This window comes from Drosophila grimshawi, unplaced genomic scaffold, assembly GCF_018153295.1.
Source record: "Drosophila grimshawi isolate 15287-2541.00 unplaced genomic scaffold, ASM1815329v1 contig_311, whole genome shotgun sequence".
NCBI lineage: Eukaryota > Metazoa > Arthropoda > Insecta > Diptera > Drosophilidae > Drosophila > Drosophila grimshawi.
Genome location: NW_025063098.1, coordinates 20089160 through 20100333, shown reverse-complemented (window position 1 = coordinate 20100333; position 11174 = coordinate 20089160). Strand labels below are relative to the sequence as shown.

The window sequence follows — 11174 nt, the reverse complement described above, 5'->3', positions numbered from 1 at the left end:
GTCGTTGCCGTTGTCGTCGTTGTCGTCGTCGTCGTCGTCAGTGTCGTGAGTTCGCGGTCGAAGCCAAACGCGGGCGTAGCAAACTCATTTCGTAAATGGATATGTGCTGGAGACGCAGACGGCGCGGCAAGCCAATGAAATGAAATTTATTAAATTAAAGACGACGTGAATATAGACACACATGCTCCAGCGAACGGAAGTGAAAAGTGACACATAGCATCTACATATAAGCATCGTGTAGACAACGAAATAAACTAATCGCAAAAGGTAGCTAAATTGTTCACTTGGGCATAGTGCAACCAGAAAATGTATCTGTGAAGTAGCCATCAATGTGTGTGTGTGTATTTCCGTGTGTCTGTGTCTGTGTGTGTGTGTTGCGTGTGTGTATATCCATATAGCAGTCAAGTGCCTCAGTTAGCAAGTGTATGTGTGTGTGTGTGAGCGAGTGTGTGTGAATGTGCGTGTATGTGAAAGTACACGCCTTTTGAATGCAGCAGCAAAAAATGCGAATAACAAATTAACATTGAAGCTGTTTGTTTTCCACATTACACAGAAGCTGGTCTCAATGAATTGTGCAACTGAAATTTAACAAATGGTTGCGGAAACACAGGAAATGTGTCCCAGACAAACGCTCGTCTGGCAAATTTGAAACGATTTACCCATATGCAGCACAATATTTGTCTGGCTATTTGCCAACTTTGACTTAGATCCAGTGGGTTGCGTACGGGTCAATATCCTTTGACCCAATTATGTTAGTCACTATAAATTCATAAGCGAGCAGCCAATTGACATGATTGTTGTGCTCGTTGTTGTTGTTGTTGATTTGGCTGTGTCAACTCGCTTATAATGGACTTCAATTTCCGTTGGCTTTCTTTGCATGGAGTAACCGTACGCCCATCCCCTAATCCCATATTCCCCTATCGCCAAACGACACATGGCACGCCTCAGAGTTTGCATGCAAAAAATGTCACAATTGCGTATGGAGTTGTAAGTGGGAGGGTGGAGTACGCCCCGTAAATGGTGGGCGCGGCAGGACCCACGTCAGAATCTGTGCAGGAAAGCTCTCTGGAATCGCATACTCTCAAAATACTCTCTTTCTAGCATGGTTTTAATCTCGCTCTTGTTCCCGCTCTCTCTCTCTCTCTCTCTCGCTCTCCCTCATTATCTTACTCTCTTGCTCGCGGTCCCTGTCGACAGGACGTGCCTAACCTACCTTGAGTTGAATTCCATAGTAGCATAATAAAAGTACGAGTGTGTGTGGGTGTGTAGTATAGTATGTGTGGGTGGTTGGGGGCTGTTGTGGGAAGTATGTGTGTGTCCGTGTGTGTGTGAGTGTGAGTGGCAGCGCGTGTGTAAGCAGGTGATTATCTGTTGCAGTGTTGTATTTATCTCATTGAAGCCGAAGTGACAGGCTGGCAGGCAGCATGCTTTCATTTTCAAGCTCCCCTTTGGGCGATATCACAAGACAGACACCCAAATAGACAGTGACAATGGGCAAATTTCACACAAGTTCATCGAAATCAGAAACAAATACATATACAATAATAAATACGTATTCCATCACTGACTTGTTGGTAAAATTGGCCAGTTTTCACCATTGTGCCAAACGAAATCTCGGCAAAAAGAAATTGCTTATAGAGTTTAAATACTTTCCTCCATGTCGTAAAATAAACAAACTATATAAGAAAGCAGATATGCTTTAATTCATTACAAATTTTATGAATTTGAAGTACAGGCAAACCAAATAATAATAATAATAATAAGCACGTATTTAATACTTTGAAATTTAACGAATTTTAAGTACTGAACAATAAAAAAAACACGTATTTGACGACTCCTAAATTTTATTTTACTCGAGGAACACGAACGATGATGTAGTATTTAAAATGCTAAAAATGTTTTCTCAACAAGTAAATGGAACATTTTGCATTTTTGCCCATTGTGGGCGCTTCCAACGTGACGTATCAAAGATACTCAAAGATATTTCAACGCATGAAAAGCACTTCATCAGCCGTGAAGCTGGAAGCAGGCTCAGTGGCAGCAAGTTACACATGAGTGCTTCGGAGGTTTGACTGTGTGGTGTCTTATTGTGCTGTATTACTTTTGCCGTAATGCCAGTCCTTCGACAGGGATTGGCGGGTTGAGGCGCCACTGAATTGAAAGGCGCAAAAAAAAAGTCATTAGAGCTAAAAGGCGACCCAAGCTAAGTGCCACAAAGCCCGCAGCATTTTAATGAAGTACACTTCACAGTCATAATTCGTTTTCACTAAATCAACTCAGCACCGTTGACATCTGAAAGTCGTTGATTTCTGAAAGCGATTAAAATTACGTGCAACCACTCAAGAAAATCCATTAATGGACATTAATTTGCAGGCTACACGCAACACTAACGCACCAGCAAAATGGGTAAGGATCAGGAGTTTCTAGAAGCGGCCCGCAATGGCAACATCAGTCACATCGAAAAGGTCCTCTCCCAAAAGGGGAAACGAGCTGGGCCGCTGGCAAGCCTGCGACGCACTGGCGTCAATGTACAGGATAGCAGCGGCTACTCGGCACTGCATCATGCCTGTCTCAATGGACACGAGGATATTGTGAGACTGCTGCTTGCCCACGAGGCGTCCACCAATCTGCCGGACACGCGTGGCTCGTCACCGCTGCACCTGTCCGCTTGGGCCGGAGAGACGGATATTGTGCGGCTGCTCCTGACGCAACCCTATCGACCTGCCAACGCCAATCTACAAACCATTGAGCAGGAGACGCCGCTGCATTGTGCCGCCCAGCATGGACACACTGGCGCCCTAGCACTGCTGCTGTCACACGATGCGGATCCCAACATGCGCAACTCCCGTGGTGAGACACCACTAGATCTGGCTGCCCAATACGGTCGCCTGCAGGCAGTGCAAATGCTCATCCGTGCGCATCCTGAACTGATTTCACATCTGAGCACAGCGGCGGTGGAGACAGCCGCCGTTCCGTCGCCGTCATCGCCATCTTCACCCATGCGTCACATATTTCCGCACACCTGCCTGCATCTGGCAAGTCGCAATGGCCACAAGAGCGTTGTCGACGTCCTCCTCTCAGCCGGCGTATGTGTGAATCTATTGACGCCCTCGGGCACAGCGCTTCACGAGGCAGCATTGTGTGGCAAGGAGAATGTGGTGCGAACACTGTTACGAGCCGGCATCGACTTGTCTGCCACTGATAATGAGCAACGCACTGCACTGGACATTTTGCGAGAATTTCCACCACATGTGACTAAGCACATTATTGCAGTGATTAACAGTACGTATGCGTAATCTATTTAAACCGCTTTGCTGAATATATTTTTGTAGAGTTTTGAGTTAAATAAAGATTCAAGATTTGAAGACAGTTTTGATGTGCAATGAATCTTAACTTAATTGATACATCAATTATTATACAAGTTTCCAATCAAATGAATTTTCGTGCGAATAACATATTTCACAATCATCTGTTGAAAGTATAAAATTAATCTTCCAAACTCTCATAGGGAAGTCATCATTCATTCGCTTACAATTTTTATTTATACATAAGTATACATTTACTAAAAATACATTTTTCATAACTCTGCTTCAGCAATATATTTATATAAATAAAGTATAATATTATATATCTATCAAAGTTAATACCAAACATTATTTTGCCTAGACTTTCGTCATCAAATGGACACCGATGAGGTCGACGAGGTTATTTACCGACAGCATGCACCGCAAACATCTGGGCGTGGCCAGAGCGCCAAACAGACACAGCAGCAGCAGCAGCAGCACAACAGCCATAACCACTATCATTTCAACTCGAACAACCACTTGCTTAACCACTCGCACTCCATGCAACAGCCCGGATATAGTAAACAGCGGCTAAGTGCCGGCAATGGCGGCCCATACAATGGCGGCAAATCTTTGGATAGTGCGCTGCAGCCGGCAGAGGAAAGATTCTATCAAGATCTAAACGTCCACTCGCCGCTGCACATACAAAAGTGAGTTTCTCACATGAGCCTTTTTTCTTTGACTTTTACATTTGCGAATTTTCCATAGCGACATGGGCGGTGGCTTTAGTGTTAGTCCTTCATCCTCGCTGAGCAGCTTTGAGCCGGCCTCTGTTTCGCCGCGTTCTCGCTGCTCCACGGGGGGTGGCACACAGCCGCTGCAAATGAGCACGTTTGCACCGAGTGGACCGCCAAAGAAGCCACCGCGACGCAATCTCTCCGTTTCGCCAACGCACGCTGGCCCAGGCCAGCAATTTAGTTATAGTTCACCATCTAGTCAAGGCCAGGGACAGCAGATGCGACGTCGCCCACCAGCTAATGACAGTCCCTATTCGCATCAGAGCCACGGCAGCGTTGGCGGCATGAGTTTCGATGAGACCCAACTGCGGGAACGCCAGCGCAGTGATCGACTCTACGCAAGTGCCAGGCAGAGCACCCGATCCGCCGTAGATGGCAACATGAGCCTCAGTTCCAGCAGTAAGTAAAATGTGATATTCACTGTAATATATTTTGATATATATTCATTTTCTGCACTTAGATGACATGCTAGATCGACAGTGCAGCAGTTCCGAGCTCAATAGTGAGACAAGTGTGCCAAATTCAAGTGGAGAATCCCCAGCTCCGGCTTCCCATTCCACCAACTCAATGAAGCGACCCATTCCAGCGCAACGCAGCGCTTCTACTAAACTGTCTAAGGAGCTGCTCAAGTCCTGTGAGAATGCCACCCTCAAATCGTACAATCCCAATCGAAAACTCAAACGTAATCGAAATAGCTGGTGAGAATATAATATATTTAATCGTAGTTTTTAATGCATCAGAAATTTTAAATCTACACCTTTATTTTTTTTCAAAATTGGTTACATTTTTAATTTTTATTTATTTTTTGTTTTGGTAGTTTTTTTTTTTTTAATAAATTGGTGTAATTAAACCAAAGACTTAATATACATATTAAAATCATTAAAAATTCACTTGACAATTAATCTTAATCTTAACAATTTTTATTAAGTCTTTTACATTTCTGTAATCAATGCGTTTTAATTTCACAGCGACCACTATATTTAAATTCATTTAAATTCCATTTCACATTTATTACTTATGTTATGAGAGAAAGTTTTGTTCATTAAATTATTAAGTTCGTTGAAAGTTCGTTGAAGAAGTATTAAATTTATAAAATCCTTTGGTGCAGCTCTCTCAATGTAGCAGAAAAGGCCGAAGGTGTTGAGCAAAACTGTGATACCAAGCAGCAAACTCCAAGCAGTCCCACACACTACAAGCAACCACCAACGCCGGACCACCCGCCACCGAGCTCAAGCCAGGCAGAGCGCACCATCCACGAGCGCATCCGTCCACTGAGCCAGGAGTACAAGAGGCGTTCAGCACTGCTGCAGTTGCAGGCGGCGCAGCAGCTAATGATTGAGACGGGTTCATCGCCATCGAAGCTGCTGCCGTCTATGGGTACACCAGGGTACGACTATGATGATACGGTCACAGTGGTGCCACGCTGTCCGGCACCATCATCGGGCTCACTGAGCTCCAGCATTTCGTGCTCGGATCACAGTCTCTCTCATTCCACGGACTATGTGGAGGAGTTTGTCAGTGATGTGCCCTTTGCCGGGCTACTCAAGGGCGCCACACACCACAACGAGACCAAGGCCCAAACGGTACAGGAGCTGCCCCAACAAGCGGCACGTGTGCGTCCTCCTATTGCAATGAAGCCCTTGGTGCCGGAGAGAAAGTTCGTGAAGCCGCCAACGACGCCAACCTCACAAAATGTTGTCGAAGTCAAGCTGGAAACAAATGGTAATGCCGAGGGCGAGACTTCCTCTCGTAAGATTGACAAGTCGCCTGCTAAGTCACCTGCGAAATCACCAGCAAAGACACCCGGCAAGTCGCCTTCAAAGTCTCCAGCTAAATCACCCGGCAGTGGCCATTCGATAGCTCGCAACTCGCTCAATCTATTGAGTCCCTTCAATGCCGAGGAGGCGCGCAAGAAAATCTCAGAAATCATTGAGAACTTTGGCAGTGGCATTCTCAATACAAACATAACGCCCACCCATGACATCGAACTGGACTTTGAGGATCTGGAAGTGCTGCCCGAGCGCCGCGAGCTGGCCGTAAGATTGCGCAATGCCGGACTGTTGCATCTGGAGCGGATTCTCTTTGAGAACGGCTACGATAACTATAAATTTGTGGTAAGCATGAAAGACTAACCCACTAAAATTGATAATTCATAAGCCACTTGTCAGCGTAATGTGTTCGAGGAGCCAGATATTCCACTACTGCACATACCCGAACGAGATGCGACGAAGCTGCTGCGTTTTGTGGAGACACTGCCGCAGTCGGAGTTTTTGCCACAGGTGCCATTCAAGACACAGCAGGAGAACAAACAGATGGGCGTGGCAAGCCTACAGCAATGGCTACACAGCATCGCTCTGCCCGAATATCTGGAGTTCTTTAAGTGAGTGTTTGCATTGAGTCAACAATTCCAGTTGTATTTAATTAATGCCCCACATTAATTATGCAGCAAGCATCTGTACAACACCATTGAAAGCGTCTGTGGCGTTTGGGATGTAGAGCTGCAGACGGTGCTGGAGATTAATAAATTAGGCCACCGCAGACGGATTTTGCAATCATTAGCATACATACGGCAGATGCGCGAATCCAAATCGCTGAAAACACCGCTTGGCGAAAACAACGAAACCAACAAAATTACATCGAATGGCAACAGGGAGACAACAGCGTCAACCAGTGCGACACAACCACCCGCACATGTTTTGCCGCATCGCAATTCCATTACGGGCTACCGCAAGAATCGGTATGTTTGATAAACTAGTCAAAAATTAAGTTAAGTCAAATGTGTTTTATTTGACAGTCCGGCACCACCGCCGCCCGCACCACCGGCACAGAAGACAGCAGCCGCTACTGCTACACCACTGCAAATACGCGCACCTTCTGAGCTGTTGCTGGGCTTGCCTGTCAATCTGCGCACCACCCAATGGCGCCACTCGGCCCAAACCCTACTCAATGAACACATTAAATACGAGGTTCAGGTAAGTCTACAGTTTTAAGTCATATGCCACATCTCTATTTAATGATTGGCCATGTTAGTACCTCGGCTCAACGGTTGTGAAAGAATTACGTGGCACAGAGTCCACGAAGAAATCCATACAGAAACTGAAGGCGTCCGCCGGACAGACGCATGCGGAGATTCACAAGCAGGGCGCACCACTATCCCTGGCCATTTGTCATCGTGGCGTGGAGTTTATTGATGTGGCAAGCAAGGTGTGTGTTGATTTAATACTAACCCATACTAAATAATACAATTGCGATTCATTGTTCTAGCGCATTATCTGTGAGCATGAGATACAGAACATCAACTGCGCCTGTCAGGACTCGGAGGATCTGCGTCACTTTGCCTACATAACCAAGGAGCAGGATTTGCACTATTGTCACGTGTTCCTTGTGCAAAGCACGGTTAGTAATATCAACTATTATTGAAAAATACTGTTCTAAATTTATGTACAACAGGTTTGTAAATAATATCGTGTTGTTCTTAACATTCGCAGAAAAAATCGCTCTTGATTTCTAAATAAATTTCAAAATCAATTACAAAATCCCCGTAAAAGATTTTTCTAAAAAAAATTAAAAAATCATGCTACTTAACATAATTGTGTTTTAGATGTAAATTTAAGAACTTTAATTCTCATTCATTGACTAAGAACTTGAGTACCTAAAATAAAATTAAAATAATTGGCTTGATTCCAAAAAATGTTGGAAAATTCTTTAAGAACATAAGTGTTTCAAAAAGATATCAATCGTTTTAAATATACAATAGGTATATAAATATAATTGAACCTCTATTTGCATTTCAGGATCTGGCTAGCGAGATTATCCTAACTCTGGGCCAAGCCTTCGAGGTCGCGTATCAGCTGGCGCTGCGCGATGGAATTGCCACAACGCCAGCGCTGCTCCTTGATAATGGCATGCTTCAGGGCGAGTATTGTGGCGGTGGCAGCAAATAGAGTCAGGAGTTGGCCACCGCCCAGGCCCAACAAAATCAGTCTTTGGCTAACAGATCGAATCGCAGTCACAGTCGCAGTCGCAGCCTCTGCGCCAAACTATTTTGCTTAACCAACTACGGTGCGCTGTTTAAGTTATAGATAGTAATCCGGGGGCAACTACTAAATTTGATCCTAGTAATTGCGCGTTTGACATTTAATTGGAATTATTCTGTTTTCAAATGGCCAACAGCAAGATAAACAACAACCAATACATTGAACAAAAAGACTTTTAACAGAAGGCACAAATTTTTTTTAAAGAAAACCACTCAATAAACTCCAGCTTTTTTTTAAGCGGCAATGTTTTGAGTATCATCAACTGAACGCACAACATTCATTATATCAACGTAAATCATTTCAAACGAAAATGATGCATTTAAATCTTTTTAAAAATCTATATAAAAGCAATTGCATTTAATTACATAATACTTACATGCGTATAAAATGTTTTAGCAAATTTTAGCTCTATCTATAACCATAAATCGAATATAAAGAAGTATAAATCTATTAACATATTATTGGCACTTGAATAAAATTTTATTAATGTTAAAAGCTGTATGAAAAACTATTAAAGCAGCGAATTGCTTACAAAAGCAATGAAAATTCATATCCAGCAAACAAAAATACAAATTGGCTATATACAAGCGATAAATATGTATACATACACTATATATAACTAATCCCATCATTATTAAATGAGACAATGAGTGTTGTTATATAATTTTAAATAAATTCTTATTAACAAAAGTAAATCGAACGCTAAAACGTCAACTCTAATCAAAATAAATACAACGCACAAAGTTATAAGCAAATCTGCTTACAAAATACAAATATAAGAAAATTAAAACTATCAGCGAGTTATACGAAAGAGATAAATATAAAAAAAAAGGAAAATATTAATATATATACATATAATATTGGTGTACAACAAGCGTTTGTATATTGTTCACACAATTTGAAAACTTCTAAGCTAGTCCTTTGGTTGTTATCGGGGCATCTACATACATATATAGGTTTGTTTCATTTAAAATTGATTTGAGGCAAAGCCTTGTTGTTATCATTTGTTTAATGATGTTTTTAGTTAATTATTATTTAAATACAATTATTCAAAGAAGCTCTACCCACTTCTACCACTCGATGTGTGCAATGCTTTAAATGTTAGCCTGCTTTATGGTACAACAATGTTCATAAGAAGTACCTATCCATAAAAATCATGTGAAAAATCAACTAATCAACAACAAATAATTGTGCATTTTTCTGTACGCATTTTTACAAATTTGTTATGCCACTTGCACTACAAAATATACATAAATACATACAATTCAAAGAACTATATACATACATACATGCAAACAAACAAACGTACATGCATACAAACATACAGGCTAGCGCATAACTAATGAAATTTAATAGCGATCTATGCATAAATAAATATAGTAAACAAAAAATAACATGTTTACCGAATAAAGCTAAATGGAAACCTGTAAACCTGATTTGTCTTCGTCAAATTGCATAAACTAGTTTACCAAACATACTAAGCCCAAAACAAAATAAAAAACTTATTAAAATATTGAGCAAATACATGCATACACGAAATATGTGTGAATGTGTGTGTGTGTGTGAGTGTGTGAGTATCTGTGTGAGTGTGCGTGCGTGTGTGTGTGTGTGTGTAGATGCAAACATATGTACAACTAACAGACAAACCTTATACAAATCCGTACTAAATAAATGCATAAATATATATGTAATTAAATGAAGCCACAAGTTGTTTATCTATTTTTAGTATTTATCCTCGAGTCATTTGTGGCCGCCTCGTGTCAATTAAGGCGCACTTTCCCACAGGCCTCTGCCACAAACACCGAACACCAATTTCAACTCCAACTCCATCGCCAGAACGGAGATCATTTACACAAGTTGAATGCGAGCCGGTTTGGTGAAACGTCTTGTTGGTTTTTATAAGGCTAAATGCGTTAAGCATTTGATCATACGAATATTAATTGGCAAACACCAAAGCGCAGCTCAGGCCCCGACACCGACCACAACTTCGACTCCAACTACAACTACAACTACAACTCCAACACTGACGCTGTTGTTGACTGTCGACTCCTCGACTCTCGGCTCTGTGGCACACGCACACGCACGAATGTTGCCAGCAATACGTTTGCGGCGTGCGTCAAATACTGCCAAGCAATACACACGATAGCAATTGCCCCGGGCACGGTAATGGGAATGGGAATAGGAATGGGGGGACTGTTAGTTAGTTGGGTGCTGCGAGTAGCCAGAATGACGACGACGACGACGACGACGCTGCTCGGCGCATCCATCGTGTGCTTGATGCAGCCGCCGCTTCATGCCGCCACTTCATGCGCTTAACGGTTTAAATTATTTCGCTAGCGTGCAATTTGTGGCGCACAGCTTATCACAATTTCATTATTACAAGTATTATTATTACTATTACTATTACTATTGCCATAGTAAATTCACAATATGTGGAGAACAGCTGCCGCCGCCGCCAGTCCTCTTCTCTGCTGTGATGTGCTGCGCGTTTATTTGTAATTGAAATTGCGTGACTTTATTCTTCTCCTTTTCGCCATTTCTGTAATGTCTGCGCGCTTTTGCATTGCCATTGTTGCCATTCAAAGGAAAGAGCCAAACTTGCACATTTTGCAGTTTAATTGTACACACATACAAAAATACATACGTACATACATACGTACATACGTACAAGGTGTATACGACAGAGACCTACATACATATGCACGTAAAACTTTGGCGAGCTTTCGTTTTGACAGCGAGAATAGCGGCAATCAATACAACAACAGCAACAGCTGCAGCAAAAACAAAAACAAAACAAAATGAAAAGCACAAAGCAAAAAGCAGACAGCTTACTCTGCGAGCTGTTCGCCTGTTCCAAATGCGAGCAAGCAGCGCAATGTTTGCCCAGCCCTTGTCAAAACGAAATAACCCAGTGTGTGTGTGCGCATGTGTGTGTATGTGTGTGTGTGTGTGTTTACACATTACCACATGAAGATTGCTTGAGCAAATTTTAAATTAACAAGGCACGGTTGAATGCCATTTTCATTTGCTGTGCGCCTGCTGAAAATTGTACCAAA

The 11174-nt window shown here is 42.5% G+C and overlaps 1 protein-coding gene across 1 annotated transcript; it reads left to right on the top strand.

The window, feature by feature from the left end:
- On the top strand, positions 1 to 9643 carry LOC6567512 (ankyrin repeat and sterile alpha motif domain-containing protein 1B). Its single transcript, XM_001993605.2, has 12 exons — positions 1 to 267; positions 2374 to 3282; positions 3667 to 3994; positions 4053 to 4480; positions 4542 to 4779; positions 5190 to 6195; positions 6250 to 6461; positions 6528 to 6818; positions 6876 to 7053; positions 7112 to 7285; positions 7346 to 7477; positions 7876 to 9643. Exons 2-12 carry the CDS (start codon positions 2403 to 2405, stop codon positions 8023 to 8025), a joined length of 4017 nt encoding a protein of 1338 aa, XP_001993641.1. The 5' UTR covers positions 1 to 267; positions 2374 to 2402; the 3' UTR covers positions 8026 to 9643.
- Positions 9644 to 11174: the final 1531 nt, after the last annotated feature.